General features: G+C 44.9%; 1 protein-coding gene across 1 annotated transcript in view; it reads left to right on the top strand.

Moving 5' to 3' along the window:
* Positions 1-17868, top strand: part of LOC135057423 (ovostatin-like) — a 202389-nt gene that overhangs the window by 124453 nt on the left and 60068 nt on the right. The window contains exons 13-17 of the mRNA XM_063963315.1: positions 209-266; positions 467-609; positions 1435-1584; positions 2578-2721; positions 8907-9012. Of these exons, the coding sequence (XP_063819385.1) occupies positions 209-266; positions 467-609; positions 1435-1584; positions 2578-2721; positions 8907-9012 (601 nt within the window). The remainder of the gene's footprint in view (positions 1-208; positions 267-466; positions 610-1434; positions 1585-2577; positions 2722-8906; positions 9013-17868) is intronic.

A 17868-nucleotide genomic window follows, 5' to 3' on the forward strand; every position in this document is an offset into this window, starting at 1 on the left:
CAGACATGTAAAGTTGAGACATGCACAATAACCCTTGGGAGATGGTTTGTACCGTGTAACCATTTTAGCTACATGTCAACACTATAAATGTCAGTGGGTGGGTGAAAATAAATATATATATATATATATATATATATATATAACATTTTATTTTATTTTTTTCCCACTCCTTCTCACCATTTACTAATTTTTTTATATTTGCCTTTAGACATTATCAAAATCAAAGATTGTGAGTAATGGACAGAAGGATGTTGACTTGACAAACTGTAAGTATGTTCTCTTAGCCAAATAAGAATTACATTTTTTTATTTTTTTTATTTTAAGATATTTCGATGCGCTTTTAAAGTGTATCAAATGTTGTTGCATATTATTGGCTATGGTTTCTTTATAATCCGCTTTCTTATATGGGTAATCGTCACTGTGACGTCTGTTCAGACTGGCTCACTAGCTTCCTCCATCCTTGCAGCTAGGAATGGGTCCCTGTCCTTAGATGTCCCTTTGTCCACTGATCTTGCCCCCAGTGCGGATCTGGTTGTATATACCATCCTGGAGACAGAATTAATTGCTGACACTATCAAGCTCGATATTGAGAAAACCTTTAAAAATGCGGTAAGTGCAGTAATGTGATCACATAATCCACGGAGTGCAATAAAACTAAAGATTTTGGCATTTGAACTTTCATTTTGGGTTTTTCTTTTTTTCTTGTGCTAGGGCTGACATATTGGGCATGATATAACTTTTTTTTGTTTTTTTTTTGTTAAAGCCCTTTTAGTAGAACTGGGAAGTACTCCAATTTAACTTTGTCATCTTTTGTCCAACAGAAACATGGCTAGCAAAAATTTTAATATCTGCTTGCCTCTATATTAATTATCAATTACTTGCTATCAGAATACCATTTTCTCTTCTCTAGATTAGATGTGCACATGTCTTTATTTACAATATATTACCCTAGGATGTACAAGCCATTGTTTTCAGTTTAGTCACTAAAGAAAATCCTGCTCCAGCCGCGCAGGGATGGATGTGAATGATTTTATACTGCGCTTTGCAAAGACTGTTTTTCATGTTGAAGTTATTCAATATGATGGTTATGGGTGTACTACTGTGTAATTTTTCTAGAGTAACTGGTGTTTCTTCTGTGGGTTGTTGGGCACAGTGGGGGAGACTCATCAAGCCTTGAATTTATGTTGAAAGTGCTTGCGTCTTAAATTTGTAGCTTCCAATTGTGTTGATGGCTTAATTTTAAAAGGGCAATGATTTTACTAGCAAAACATGGCTACTAAACGCATTGCCTATTTTAATTTCTATTGTCAACCCAAACTAAGTCACCGGGTTTTAGAACCTGACTCTTGGTAAATAAACCCCAGGGGGATGCAGATGGCTTTACCTGCACCGTCTAGATGACTGATTCTGTGTCCTCTCATCTGGCACTTCTAGGTTTCTATGACTTTCTCTGCAGAAAATGGGGTTCCAGGCTCCAATGTTGACGTACAAGTTTCTGCAGATCCAAATTCCATCTGTGGACTCAGAGTGATTGATTCCAGCGCCCTGCTCCTCAACTCCTTTGAGAGTTTCTCGGCTGACACAGTAAGTCATGGAGACCCTAATAATGCTTTCTTACCTGAGCTGAATGATTTAATAGAACTTCACTTTACTTCTAAACTCTCAACCTCCACCTCTTTGTGGTTATGGTATGTCTCCTCTAAATGACTGAAACCAATAAAATGACAGGTTCAAGCATATCCCACAAATATGGATTCTTGTGGACATTGGGTCCAGATTGAGGTTTTATGGAGAGGGAACAAGTAAACGATCAGTCTTGCTGAGTTACATTGAGTTGAAGCTGGGATAGATAGAGGGGAATACCAGATAAGAGGTTGCAGTAGTTGATTTGGGAGAGAATCTGGCTATGAGGAGTAAAGCAGATGTCCGATGCAGATGTGGCCCATGGGCAGTGGGCTTGAGACTGAGGAAATTGTAGTGGACATGATGACTGAGATGTAAGGGGAGGTAACGACTTATGGAGGAGAGAAATCTTTATGCTCTGTTTTGGTCATAGTACAGAAGGGGAGACTTTAAGGAAGGTGAGGAAGGTTATGGTGGCAGCCTGGAGGTGGAACGAGATTATGAGTAAATTAAATTTCCAAGAGAATGTGTGCAGTGCCTTGTGGGTTCCCAACATAGAGCAGGGGTAAAGACACTGAAGGAAGCCACAGTCATGAAGGCTAATGGAGTGAATGGTGATCAGTGGTGTTGAGTTGCAGCAGAGTGGTCCTGGAGGAGGAGTATGGAGAAGTAACGCCAACTTTTTCCATCTCTCTTCACTTTCATATCTCAAAGCTAGAGATTAGGGGCCCGTTTAGCCATTAGATTTTGCTATTTTAAAAGTCATTGAGTATGATAAAATGTGCTTCAGCCAATCGGCTCCTAACTCTTATAGGTTTGAAAAATGACAGGAGCTGAGTGGCTGGAGCATCATTTATTATACGCACCATGTTTTAAATGGCTAAAACATTTTGATAAATGGGCCCCTTAGAACTCATCCTGTGTCCACAGCACTGACTTGTGTCCCTGTAATAGGTCTACAACTCCCCGAGGTACAGGAGCTCCGGTTACAACATTGGTGGCTATAATGTAGAGGACCCAGCACCTCCGTGTGAGGATGGAAGAAAACTTCACCGTGTCAGCAGCAGCACTGAAGGCGACAGCTATAATCTGCTTAAGGTGAGTTTAAACCGTCATCGGCAGGACAAAACCTGGGCTGGCACTCAGATCTCAAAATATCCCCCCCCCCTTTTTTCCCCCCAATATCTTTTACTTAGACCAGGTATGTCCAAACTGCGGCCCTCCAGCTGTTGTGAAACTACATATCCCAGCATGCCCTGACACAGTTTTGATGTCAAAGAATGCTAAAGCTGTGTCAGGGAATGCTGGGATGTATAATTTCTCAACAGCTGGAGGGCCACAGTTTGGACATGCCTGACTTAGACACTATTAATACATAGTGAATCAATACATTATTGAAACTCAATGGAAACATGGTATTGATCGTTTTACAAAGTGTACAGAGTACAACTGTAACAATCAAATTGTGGAAACCAATATTGAAACCATAGTTACTGTACAACTAAGATAAGAAACTAGGTGGTCTATTTACTAAGCCTTCGATGGCGATAAGGTCGCTGGAGAGAAAGTACCAGCCAATCGGCTCCTAACTGCCATGCCACAGGCTGTATTTAAAAAATGACAGTTAGGAGCCGATTGGCTAGTACCTTATCTCCGACGTTATCTCCATCCAAGGCTTCGTAAATAGACCCCTAATTGTGATAAGACATTCCGTTAGTGTTGCATCTTACTATGGAGTCCTGAAGGGGGACGCCAGGTCGTACCATCCCCAAAATTATCCTCATTTTCTAGTTTTGTAAACCTCTTGGACGCTGAATCTTGCCTTGCCATCCTAAACCTTCCCACTGTTCCAATCGTAGGGTATCCTTTAATACCCTATTGTATTACTAGTGGCCAACAAAGACTCAAACTATTGAATACTAGAGATGTGCACCGGAAATTTTTCGGGTTTTGTGTTTTGGTTTTGGATTCAGTTCCGCGGCCGTGTTTTGGATTCAGACGCGTTTTGGCAAAACCTCCCTGAAATTTTTTTGTCGGATTCGGGTGTGTTTTGGATTTGGGTGTTTTTTTTACAAAAAACCCTCAAAAACAGCTTAAATCATTTGATCCCATAGTATTATTAACCTCAATAACCACAATTTACACTCATTTTCAGTCTATTCTGAACACCTCACACCTCACACCTCACAATATTATTTTTAGTCCTAAAATTTGCACCAAGGTCGCTGGATGGCTAAGCTAAGCGACACAAGTGGCCGACACAAACACCTGGCCCATCTAGGAGTGGCACTGCAGTGTCAGACAGGATGGCACTTAAAAAAAAATAGTCCCCAAACAGCACATGATGCAAAGAAAAAAAGAGGCGCACCAAGGTCGCTGTGTGACTAAGCTAAGCAACACAAGTGGCCGACACAAACACCTGGCCCATCTAGGAGTGGCACTGCAGTGTCAGACAGGATGGCACTTCAAAAAAATAGTCCCCAAACAGCACATGATGCAAAGAAAAATGAAAGAAAAAAGAGGTGCAAGATGGAATTGTCCTTGGGCCCTCCCACCCACCCTTATGTTGTATAAACAGGACATGCACACTTTAACGAACCCATCATTTCAGCGACAGGGTCTGCCACACGACTGTGACTGAAATGACTGGTTGGTTTGGGCCCCCACCAAAAAAGAAGCATTCAATCTCTCCTTGCACAAACTGGCTCTACAGAGGCAAGATGTCCACCTCATCATCATCCTCCGATTACTCACCCCTTTCACTGTGTACATCCCCCTCCTCACAGATATTAATTCATCCCCACTGGAATCCACCATCTCAGATCCCTGTGTACTTTCTGGAGGCAATTGCTGGTGAATGTCTCCACGGAGGAATTGATTATAATTCATTTTGATGAACATCATCTTTTCCACATTTTCTGGAAGTAACCTCGTATGCCGATTGCTGACAAGGTGAGCGGCTGCATTAAAAACTCTTTCGGAGTACACACTGGAGGGAGGGCAACTTGGGTAGAATAAAGCCAGTTTGTGCAAGGGCCTCCAAATTGCCTCTTTGTCCTGCCAGTATATGTATGGACTGTCTGACATGCCTACTTGGATGCGGTCACTCATATAATACTCTACCATTCTTTCAATGGTGACAGAATCATATGCAGTGACAGTAGACGATATGTCAGTAATCATTGGCAGGTCCTTCAGTCCGGACCAGATGTCAGCACTCGTTCCAGACTGCCCTGCATCACTGCCAGTGGGTGGGCTCGAAATTCTAAGCCTTTTCCTCGCACCCCCAGTTGCGGGAGAATGTGAAGGAGGAGCTGTTGACGGGTCACATTCCGCTTGACTTGACAATTTTCTTACCAGCAGGTCTTTGAACCTCTGCAGACTTGTGTCTGCCGGAAAGAGAGATACAACGTAGGTTTTAAATCTAGGATCGAGCACGGTGGCCAAAATGTAGTGCTCTGATTTCAACAGATTGACCACCCGTGAATCCTGGTTAAGCGAATTAAGGGCTCCATCCACAAGTCCCACATGCCTAGCGGAATCGCTCTGTTTTAGCTCCTCCTTCAATGTCTCCAGCTTCTTATGCAAAAGCCTGATGAGGGGAATGACCTGACTCAGGCTGGCAGTGTCTGAACTGACTTCACGTGTGGCAAGTTCAAATGGTTGCAGAACCTTGCACAACGTTGAAATCATTCTCCACTGCGCTTGAGTCAGGTGCATTCCCCCTCCTTTGCCTATATCGTAGGCAGATGTATAGGCTTGAATGGCCTTTTGCTGCTCCTCCATCCTCTGAAGCATATAGAGGGTTGAATTCCACCTCGTTACCACCTCTTGCTTCAGATGATGGCAGGGCAGGTTCAGGACTGTTTGCTGGTGCTCCAGTCTTCGGCACGCGGTGGTTGAATACCGAAAGTGGCCTGCAATTCTTCGGGCCACCGACAGCATCTCTTTCATGCCCCTGTCGTTTTTTAAATAATTCTGCACCACCAAATTCAATGTATGTGCAAAACATGGGACGTGCTGGAATTTGCCCAGATGTAATGCACGCACAATATTGGTGGCGTTGTCCGATGTCACAAATCCACAGGAGAGTCCAATTGGGGTAAGCCATTCTGCGATGATGTTCCTCAGTTTCCGTAAGAGGTTGTCAGCTGTGTGCCTCTTATGGAAAGCGGTGATACAAAGCGTAGCCTGCCTAGGAACGAGTTGGTGTTTGCGAGATGCTGCTACTGGTGCCGCCGCTGCTGTTCTTGCTGCGGAAGGCAATACATCTACCCAGTGGGCTGTCACAGTCATATAGTCCTGAGTCTGCCCTGGTCCACTTGTCCACATGTCCGTGGTTAAGTGGACATTGGGTACAACTGCATTTTTTAGGACACTGGTTTCTCTTTTTCTGACGTCTGTGTACATTTTCGGTATTGCCTGCCTAGAGAAATGGAACCTAGATGGTATTTGGTACCGGGGACACAGTACCTCAAACAAGTCTCTAGTTGCCTCTGAATTAATGGTGGATACCGGAAACACGTTTCACACCACCCAGGCTGACAAGACCTGAGTTATCCGCTTTGCAGCAGGATGACTGCTGTGATATTTCATCTTCCTCGAAAAGGACTGTTGGACAGTCAATTGCTTACTGGAAGTAGTACAAGTGGTCTTCCGACTTCCCCTCTGGGATGACGATCGACTCCCAGCAGCAACAACAGCAGCGCCAGCAGCAGTAGGCGTTACACTCAAGGATGCATCGCAGGAATCCCAGGCAGGAGAGAACTCGTCAGACTTGCCAGTGACATGGCCTGCAGGACTATTGGCGTTCCTGTCTAAGGAGGAAATTGACACTGAGGGAGTTGGTGGTGTGGGATGCAGGAGCTTGGTTACAAGAGGAAGGGATTTAGTGGTCAGTGGACTGCTTCCGCTGTCATCCAAAGTTTTTGAACTTGTCACTGACTTCTGATGAATGCGGTCCAGGTGACGTATAAGGGAGGATGTTCCTAGGTGGTTAACGTCCTTACCCCTACTTATTACAGCTTGACAAAGGCAACACACGGCTTGACACCTGTTGTCCGCATTTCTGTTGAAATAATTCCACACCAAAGAGGTGATTTTTTTTTTTTGTATTTTGACCAGGCATGTCAATGGCCATATTCGTCCCACGGACAACAGGTGTCTCCCCGGGTGCCTGACTTAAACAAACCACCTCACCATCAGAATCCTCCTTGTCAATTTCCTCCCCAGCGCCAGCAATGCCCTTATCCTCATCCTGGTGTACTTCAACAGTGACATCTTCAATTTGACTATCAGGAACTGGACTGCGGGTGCCCCTTCCAGCACTTGCAGGGGGCGTGCAAATGGTGGAAGGCGCAAGCTCTTCCCGTCCAGTGTTGGGAAGGTCAGGCATCGCAACCGACACAATTAGACTCTCCTTGGGGATTTGTGATTTAGAAGAACACACAGTTCTTTGCTGTGCTTTTGCCAGCTTAAGTCTTTTCATTTTTCTAGCGAGAGGATGAGTGCTTCCATTCTCATGTGAATCTGAACCACTAGCCATGAACATAGGCCAGGGCCTCAGACGTTCATTGCCACTCCATGTCGTCAATGGCATATTGGCAAGTTTACGCTTTTCATCAGACGCTTTCAATTTTGATTTTTGGATCATTTTACTGAACTTTTGTTTTTTGGATTTTACATGTTCTCTACTATGACATTGGGCATCGGCCTTGGCAGACGATGTTGATGGCATTTCATCGTCTCGGCCATGACTAGTGGATGCAGCTTCAGCATGAGGTGGAAGTGGATCTTGATCTTTCCCTATTTTACCCTCCACATTTCTGTTCTCCATTTTTTAATGTGTGGAATTATATGCCAGTATCAATAGCAATGGCCTACTACTATATATACTGCGCACAACTGAAATGCACCACAGGTATGGATGGATAGTATACTTGATGACACAGAGGTAGGTAGAGCAGTGGCCTTCCGAACCGTACTGCTATATATACTGTTAGTCACTGTCAGCAAACTGCAAAACTAAAATGCACCACAGGTATGGATGGATAGTATACTTGATGACACAGAGGTAGGTAGAGCAGTGGCCTTCCGTACCGTACTGCTATATATTCTGGTGGTCACTGTCGGCAAACTGCAAAACTAAAATGCACCACAGGTATAGAATCGAGATGGATAGTATACTTGATGACACAGAGGTAGGTAGAGCAGTGGCCTTCCGTACCGTACTGCTATATATACTGGTGGTCACTGTCAGCAAACTGCAAAACTTAAATGCACCACAGGTATGGATGGCTAGTATACTTGACGACACAGAGGTAGGTAGAGCAGTGGCCTTCCGTACCGTACTGCTATATATACTGGTGGTCACTGTCAGCAAACTGCAAAACTAAAATGCACCACAGGTATGGATGGATAGTATACTTGATGAGACAGAGGTAGGTAGAGCAGTGGCCTTCCGTACCGTACTGCTATATATACTGGTGGTCACTGTCAGTAAACTGCAAAACTAAAAGCACCACAGGTATGGATGGATAGTATACTTGACGACACATAGGTAGGTAGAGCAGTGGCCTTCCGTACCGTACTGCTATATATACTGGTGGTCACTGTCAGCAAACTGCAAAACTTAAGTGCACCACAGGTATGGATGGATAGTATACTTAATGAAACAGAGGTAGGTAGAGCAGTGGACTACTGTACCGTACTGTTATATAATACTGGTGGTCACTAATCAGCAAAACTCTGCACTATACTCCTCCTATATAATACTGCTGGTCCCCAGTCCCCACAATAAAGCAGTGTGAGCACAGATATATGCAGCACACTGAGCACCGATATGGAGCGTTTTTCAGGCAGAGAACGGATAAAACTGGTGGTCACTGATCAGCAAAACTCTGCACTGTACTCCTCTTATGTAAACAGCTGCTCCCCAGTCCCCACAATTAAGCAATAAGCACAAATATTTGCAGCAACATTAATAAATGGAGAGGACGCCAGCCACGTCCTCTCCCTAACATTTCCAATGCATGAGTGAAAATGGTGGCGATGCGCGGCTCCTTATATAGAATACGAATCTTGCGAGAATCCGACCGCGGGATGATGACGTTCGGGCGCGCTCGGGTTAACCGAGCCATACGGGAGAATCCGAGTATGCCTCGGACCCATGTAAAAAAGCTGAAGTTCGGGGGGGTTCGGATCCCGAGGATCCGAACCCGCTCATCACTATTGAATACATGTAAATGCAGTAGTTTTTAATGTTTCTATCTTGTTTCTTTCAGGGACTTGGGCTTCATGTTGCAACACCTCTCAGAATGAGAAAACCAGAGGTCTGTAAGGATGAGACCCAAGAGATCCACCCACGTCCAATAAAAGTACTTGCTAAAGGTGATCATAATATGACTGCTACTATTTTTGAAGGTCTTCAGTTTAAGAGGCATGGGGCGTATCCTATTAGTTGTGATCATTTTTCTTCCAGGGGAAAAAATAGGGCTGATAGTGTATATATATATTTTTTTATTTGGGGAGTGTGTGTTTGGGGGGGGGGATAAAAATGTCCAGTTTTTTGTCTGATATCACATGGAATCGGAGATAAGTATCCTGGACCCATGTGTTATCGTAGCTCCTATTTCATCTTAACGAGGATTATGCTTCATGTGCCAGAGGACCTGGGCAAATCCAATAGCCGCGGTACCGGGCTTGGACTGGCCCACAAGGGTACAGGGGAAACCACCTCCTCATCGAGGGATCAGGTTACAGACTGTGCACTTGAATTATACATATATTACCTTATACTGCAGAAGACTATAGTGTACATTATCATGCATGCACTAGCAGTATTTACTATATATATTTATCAAGGGGCCCAGGCTATGCACTCTCTAATGGTTAGCCAGACCTCTATGGCAGCTGGCCACACCCCTAAACATGGGCACCATATTGCTGCATCCCCCCGGTGGGCCCTTCATGTCCCAGTCCGACACTGCGCAGTAATGTAATTCAGCGTGGCTATTTGGATACCGCCCTTAGCTCTCTATTGAAGTAATGATTGGGTGTATGTCTAGTTTATATTTTAAGTCTTTGCACAGTGATGAAATAACCTATTGGAACGCCATCCTAGATTATCTTGTAAGGCTTGTATACTGCGACAACCAGACGAAATCAGCCAGAACTGCGGGAAGTACTTGCATTCAATTTGGTTTTCTCGCCTTTTTGAAATAGGTCTCTGGGCTAAATTTACTAAGTGGCAGTTTTGTTGTAATTTAGAAACTGTCAATTCAGTGCTTTCTACGTCTAACTGCTACAATTTACTAAGCATCAGTTTTGGTGTCTAAACTGAATCCGCTGTCAATCCCCAGCTGTTTCTAAATGACAATGCACCATAACATGTTTTATTTGCCAGCGGTTTCCATTGTAACTAGTGATGAGCACCGGAAATTTTTCGGGTTTTGTGTTTTGGTTTTGGGTTCGGTTCCGCGCGCCGTGTTTTGGGTTCGAACGCGTTTTGGCAAAACCTCACCGAATTTTTTTTGTTGGATTCGGGTGTGTTTTGGGTTCGGGTGTTTTTTTCAAAAAACCCTAAAAAACAGCTTAAATCATAGAATTTGGGGGTCATTTTGATCCCAAAGTATTATTAACCTCAATAACCATAATTTCCACTCATTTTCAGTCTATTCTGAACACCTCACACCTCACAATTTTATTTTTAGTCCTAAAATTTGCACCGAGGTCGCTGGATGGCTAAGCTAAGCGACCCAAGTGGCCGACACAAACACCTGGCCCATCTAGGAGTGGCACTGCAGTGTCACGCAGGATTGCCCTTCCAAAAAATCACTCCCCAAACAGCACATGACGCAAAGAAAAAAAGAGGCGCAATTAGGTAGCTGTGTGAGTAAGCTAAGCGACCCTAGTGGCCGACACAAACACCTGGCCCATCTAGGAGTGGCACTGCAGTGTCACGCAGGATGGCCCTTCCAAAAAACACTCCCCAAACAGCACATGACGCAAAGAAAAAAAGAGGCGCAATGAGGTAGCTGTGTGAGTAAGCTAAGCGACCCTAGTGGCCGACACAAACACCTGGCCCATCTAGGAGTGTCACTGCAGTGTCACGCAGGATGGCCCTTCCAAAAAACACTCCCCAAACAGCACATGACGCAAAGAAAAATTAAAGAAAAAAGAGGTGCAAGATGGAATTGTCCTTGGGCCCTCCCACCCACCCTTATGTTGTATAAACAGGACATGCACACTTTAACCAACCCATCATTTCAGTGACAGGGTCTGCCACACGACTGTGACTGAAATGACGGGTTGGTTTGGACCCCCACCAAAAAAGAAGCAATTAATCTCTCCTTGCACAAACTGGCTCTACAGAGGCAAGATGTCCACCTCATCATCATCCTCCGATATATCACCGTGTACATCCCCCTCCTCACAGATTATCAATTCGTCCCCACTGGAATCCACCATCTCAGCTCCCTGTGTACTTTGTGGAGGCAATTGCTGCTGGTCAATGTCTCCACGGAGGAATTGATTATAATTCATTTTAATGAACATCATCTTCTCCACATTTTCTGGATGTAACCTCGTACGCCGATTGCTGACAAGGTGAGCGGCGGCACTAAACACTCTTTCGGAGTACACACTTGTGGGAGGGCAACTTAGGTAGAATAAAGCCAGTTTGTGCAAGGGCCTCCAAATTGCCTCTTTTTCCTGCCAGTATAAGTACGGACTGTCTGACGTGCCTCCTTGGATGCGGTCACTCATATAATCCTCCACCATTCTTTCAATGGGGAGAGAATCATATGCAGTGACAGTAGACGACATGTCCGTAATCGTTGTCAGGTCCTTCAGTCCGGACCAGATGTCAGCATCAGCAGTCGCTCCAGACTGCCCTGCATCACCGCCAGCGGGTGGGCTCGGAATTCTGAGCCTTTTCCTCGCACCCCCAGTTGCGGGAGAATGTGAAGGAGGAGATGTTGACAGGTCGCGTTCCGCTTGACTTGACAATTTTGTCACCAGCAGTTCTTTGAACCCCAGCAGACTTGTGTCTGCCGGAAAGAGAGATCCAAGGTAGGTTTTAAATCTAGGATCGAGCATGTTGGCCAAAATGTAGTGCTCTGATTTCAACAGATTGACCACCCGTGAATCCTTGTTAAGCGAATTAAGGGCTCCATCCACAAGTCCCACATGCCTAGCGGAATCGCTCTGTGTTAGCTCCTCCTTCAATGTCTCCAGCTTCTTCTGCAAAAGCCTGATGAGGGGAATGACCTGACTCAGGCTGGCAGTGTCTGAACTGACTTCACGTGTGGCAAGTTCAAAAGGTTGCAGAACCTTGCACAACGTTGAAATCATTCTCCACTGCGCTTGAGACAGGTGCATTCCACCTCCTATATCGTGCTCAGTTGTATAGGCTTGAATGGCCTTTTGCTGCTCCTCCAACCTCTGAAGCATATAGAGGGTTGAATTCCACCTCGTTACCACTTCTTGCTTCAGACGATGGCAGGGCAGGTTCAGGCGTTTTTGGTGGTGCTCCAGTCTTCTGTACGTGGTGCCTGTACGCCGAAAGTGTCCCGCAATTCTTCTGGCCATCGACAGCATCTCTTGCACGCCACTCTCGTTTTTTAAATAATTCTGCACCACCAAATTCAAGGTATGTGCAAAATATGGGACGTGCTGGAATTTGCCCATATTTAATGCACACACAATATTGCTGGCGTTGTCTGATGCCACAAATCCACAGGAGAGTCCAATTGGGGTAAGCCATTCTGCGATGATCTTCCTCAGTTGCCGTAAGAGGTTTTTAGCTGTGTGCGTATTCTGGAAACCAGTGATACAAAGCGTAGCCTGCCTAGGAAAGAGTTGGCGTTTGCGAGATGCTGCTACTGGTGCCGCCGCTGCTGTTCTTGCGGCGGGAGTCCATACATCTACCCAGTGGGCTGTCACAGTCATATAGTCCTGAGCCTGCCCTGCTCCACTTGTCCACATGTCCGTGGTTAAGTGGACATTGGGTACAACTGCATTTTTTAGGACACTGGTGAGTCTTTTTATGAGGTCTGTGTACATTTTCGGTATCGCCTGCCTAGAGAAATGGAACTTAGATGGTATTTGGTACCAGGGACACAGTACCTCCAACAAGTCTCTAGTTGCCTCTGCAGTAATGATGGATACCGGAACCACGTTTCTCACCGCCCAGGATGCCAAGGCCTCAGTTATCCGCTTTGCAGCAGGATGACTGCTGTGATATTTCATCTTCCTCGCAAAGGACTGTTGGACAGTCAATTGCTTGGTGGAAGTAGTAAAAGTGGTCTTACGAGTACGACTTCCCCTCTGGGATGACCATCGACTCCCAGCAGCAACAACAGCAGCGCCAGCAGCAGTAGGCGTTACATGCAAGGATGCATCGCAGGAATCCCAGGCAGGAGAGGACTCGTCAGAATTGCCAGTGACATGGCCTGCAGGACTATTGGCATTCCTGGGGAAGGAGGAAATTGACACTGAGGGAGTTGGTGGGGTGGTTTGCGTGAGCTTGGTTACAAGAGGAAGGGATTTACTGGTCAGTGGACTGCTTCCGCTGTCGCCCAAAGTTTTTGAACTTGTCACTGACTTATGATGAATGCGCTGCAGGTGATGTATAAGGGAGGATGTTCCGAGGTGGTTAACGTCCTTACCCCTACTTATTACAGCTTGACAAAGGCAACACACGGCTTGACAAATGTTGTCCGCATTTCTGTTGAAATACTTCCACACCGAAGAGCTGATTTTTTTGGTATTTTCACCAGGCATGTCAATGGCCCTATTCCTCCCACGGACAACAGGTGTCTCCCCGGGTGCCTGACTTAAACAAACCACCTCACCATCAGAATCCTCCTGGTCAATTTCCTTCCCAGCGCCAGCAACACCCATATCCTCCTCATCCTGGTGTACTTCAACACTGACATCTTCAATCTGACTATCAGGAACTGGACTGCGGGTGCTCCTTCCAGCACTTGCAGGGGGCGTGCAAATGGTGGAAGGCGCATGCTCTTCACGTCCAGTGTTGGGAAGGTCAGGCATCGCAAACGACACAATTGGACTCTCCTTGTGGATTTGTGATTTCGAAGAACGCACAGTTCTTTGCTGTGCTTTTGCCAGCTTGAGTCTTTTCATTTTTCTAGCGAGAGGCTGAGTGCTTCCATCCTCATGTGAAGCTGAACCACTAGCCATGAACATAGGCCAGGGCCTCAGCCGTTCCTTGCCACTCCGTGTGGTAAATGGCATATTGGCAAGTTTACGCTTCTCCTCCGACGATTTTATTTTAGATTTTTTAGTCCTTTTTTTACTGATATTTGGTGTTTTGGATTTTACATGCTCTGTACTATGACATTGGGCATCGGCCTTGGCAGACGACCTTGCTGGCATTTCATCGTCTCGGCCATGACTAGTGGCAGCAGCTTCAGCACGAGGTGGAAGTAGAGATGAGCGCCTGAAATTTTTCGGGTTTTGTGTTTTGGTTTTGGGTTCGGTTCCGCGGCCGTGTTTTGGGTTCGAACGCGTTTTGGCAAAACCTCACCGAATTTTTTTTGTCGGATTCGGGTGTGTTTTGGATTCGGGTGTTTTTTTCAAAAAACCCTAAAAAACAGCTTAAATCATAGAATTTGGGGGTAATTTTGATCCCAAAGTATTATTAACCTCAAAAAACATAATTTACACTCATTTTCAGCCTATTCTGAACACATCACACCTCACAATATTATTTTTAGTCCTAAAATTTGCACCGAGGTCGCTGTGTGAGTAAGATAAGCGACCCTAGTGGCCGACACAAACACCGGGCCCATCTAGGAGTGGCACTGCAGTGTCACGCAGGATGGCCCTTCCAAAAAACACTCCCCAAACAGCACATGACGCAAAGAAAAAAAGAGGCGCAATGAGGTAGCTGTGTGAGTAAGATTAGCGACCCTAGTGGCCGACACAAACACCGGGCCCATCTAGGAGTGGCACTGCAGTGTCACGCAGGATGGCCCTTCCAAAAAACCCTCCCCAAACAGCACATGACGCAAAGAAAAAAAGAGGCGCAATGAGGTAGCTGACTGTGTGAGTAAGATTAGCGACCCTAGTGGCCGACACAAACACCGGGCCCATCTAGGAGTGGCACTGCAGTATGTATGTATAAAGAAAGAAAAAAAAACCACGGTTAGGTGGTATATACAATTATGGACGGGCTGCCGACTGCCGACACAGAGGTAGCCACAGCCGTGAACTACCGCACTGTACACTGGTTGATAAAGAGATAGTAGTATACTCGTAACAACTAGTATGACACTATGACGACGGTATAAAGAAAGAAAAAAAAATACCACAGTTAGGTGGTATATATTATAATAATAATACAATTATGGATGGACGGACTGCCTGCCGACTGCCGACACAGAGGTAGCCACAGCCGTGAACTACCGCACTGTACACTGGTTGATAAAGAGATAGTAGTATACTCGTAACAACTAGTATGACACTATGACGACGGTATAAAGAAAGAAAAAAAAATACCACAGTTAGGTGGTATATATTATAATAATAATACAATTATGGATGGACGGACTGCCTGCCGACTGCCGACACAGAGGTAGCCACAGCCGTGAACTACCGCACTGTACACTGGTTGATAAAGAGATAGTAGTATACTCGTAACAACTAGTATGACACTATGACGACGGTATAAAGAAAGAAAAAAAAATACCACAGTTAGGTGGTATATATTATAATAATAATACAATTATGGATGGACGGACTGCCTGCCGACTGCCGACACAGAGGTAGCCACAGCCGTGAACTACCGCACTGTACACTGGTTGATAAAGAGATAGTAGTATACTCGTAACAACTAGTATGACACTATGACGACGGTATAAAGAAAGAAAAAAAAATACCACAGTTAGGTGGTATATATTATAATAATAATACAATTATGGATGGACGGACTGCCTGCCGACTGCCGACACAGAGGTAGCCACAGCCGTGAACTACCGCACTGTACACTGGTTGATAAAGAGATAGTAGTATACTCGTAACAACTAGTATGACACTATGACGACGGTATAAAGAATGAAAAAAAAACCACGGTTAGGTGGTATATATTATAATAATAATACAATTATGGATGGACGGACTGCCTGCCGACTGCCGACACAGAGGTAGCCACAGCCGTGAACTACCGCACTGTACACTGGTTGATAAAGAGATAGTAGTATACTCGTAACATCTAGTATGACACTATGACGGTATAAAGAATGAAAAAAAAACCACGGTTAGGTGGTATATATTATAATAATAATACAATTATGGATGGACGGACTGCCTGCCGACTGCCGACACAGAGGTAGCCACAGCCGTGAACTACCGCACTGTACACTGGTTGATAAAGAGATAGTAGTATACTCGTAACAACTAGTATGACACTATGACGACGGTATAAAGAAAGAAAAAAAAATACCACGGTTAGGTGGTATATATTGTAATACAATTATGGATGGACGGACTGCCTGCCGAGTTCCGACTGCCGACACAGAGGTAGCCACAGCCGTGAACTACCGCACTGTACTGTGTCTGCTGCTAATATAGACTGGTTGATAAAGAGATAGTATACAATACATACAACAATATACTACTATACTGGTGGTCAGGCACTGGTCACCACTAGTCACACTGGCAGTGGCACTCCTGCAGCAAAAGTGTGCACTGTTTAATTTTAAATTAATATAATATTATGTACTCCTGGGGGCTCCTGCTATAACAACCTGCAGTGCTCCCCAGTCTCCCCCACAATTATTATAAGCTTTGCCTTTTATACATTGATGTGCAGCACACTGGGCTGAGCTGAGTGCACACAGACTGAGTCACACTGTGTGACTGGCTGCTGCTGTGTATCGTTTTTTTTCAGGCAGAGAACGGATATACAGTAGCAGAGAACGGATATATTATATTAAAATAAATAAAAGTTAACTAACAACAACTGCACTGGTCACTGTGGTAAACTCTGTCTGACTCTGCACAATCTCTCTCTCTCTTCTAATCTAATTTCTAATGGAGAGGACGCCAGCCACGTCCTCTCCCTATCAATCTCAATGCACGTGTGAAAATGGCGGCGACGCGCGGCTCCTTATATAGAATCCGAGTCTCGCGAGAATCCGACAGCGTCATGATGACGTTCGGGCGCGCTCGGGTTAACCGAGCAAGGCGGGAGGATCCGAGTCTGCTCGGACCCGTAAAAAAAACATGAAGTTCGTGCGGGTTCGGTTTCAGAGAAACCGAACCCGCTCATCTCTAGGTGGAAGTCGATCTTGATCTTTCCCTATTTTTGGAACCTCAACATTTTTGTTCTCCATATTTTAATAGGCACAACTAAAAGGCACCTCAGGTAAACAATGGAGATGGATGGATACTAGTATACTTATGGATTGACGAGCGACTGCCGACACAGAGGTAGCTACAGCCGTGGACTACCATACTGCGTCTGCTGCTAATATAGACTGGATGATAATGATATAAAAAATATATATATATATCACTACTGCAGCCGGACAGGTATATATTATATAATGACGGACCTGCTGGACACTGTCAGCTTAGCACTGCAGACTCCTAAAGTAAGCTACTAGTATCAAGAAGATAGAAAAAAGAAATAAACACCACGGGTAGGTGGTATACAATTATGGATGGACGAGCGACTGCCGACACAGAGGTAGCTACAGCCGTGGACTACCGTACTGCATCTGCTGCTAATATAGACTGGATGATAATGATATAAAAAATATATATATATATATATATCACTACTGCAGCCGGACAGGTATATATTATATAATGACGGACCTGCTGGACACTGTCAGCTCAGCACTGCAGACTCCTAAAGTAAGCTACTAGTATCAAGAAGATAGAAAAAAGAAAAAAACACCACGGGTAGGTGGTATACAATTATGGATGGACGAGCGACTGCCGACACAGAGGTAGCTACAGCCGTGGACTACCGTACTGCATCTGCTGCTAATATAGACTGGATGATAATGATATAAAAAATATATATATATATCACTACTGCAGCCGGACAGGTATATATTATATAATGACGGACCTGCTGGACACTGTCAGCTCAGCACTGCAGACTCCTAAAGTAAGCTACTAGTATCAAGAAGATAGAAAAAAGAAAAAAACACCACGGGTAGGTGGTATACAATTATGGATGGACGAGCGACTGCCGACACAGAGGTAGCT

The sequence above is a fragment of the Pseudophryne corroboree genome, chromosome 3 (genome assembly GCF_028390025.1).
Source record: "Pseudophryne corroboree isolate aPseCor3 chromosome 3, aPseCor3.hap2, whole genome shotgun sequence".
Taxonomy (NCBI): Eukaryota; Metazoa; Chordata; class Amphibia; order Anura; family Myobatrachidae; genus Pseudophryne; species Pseudophryne corroboree.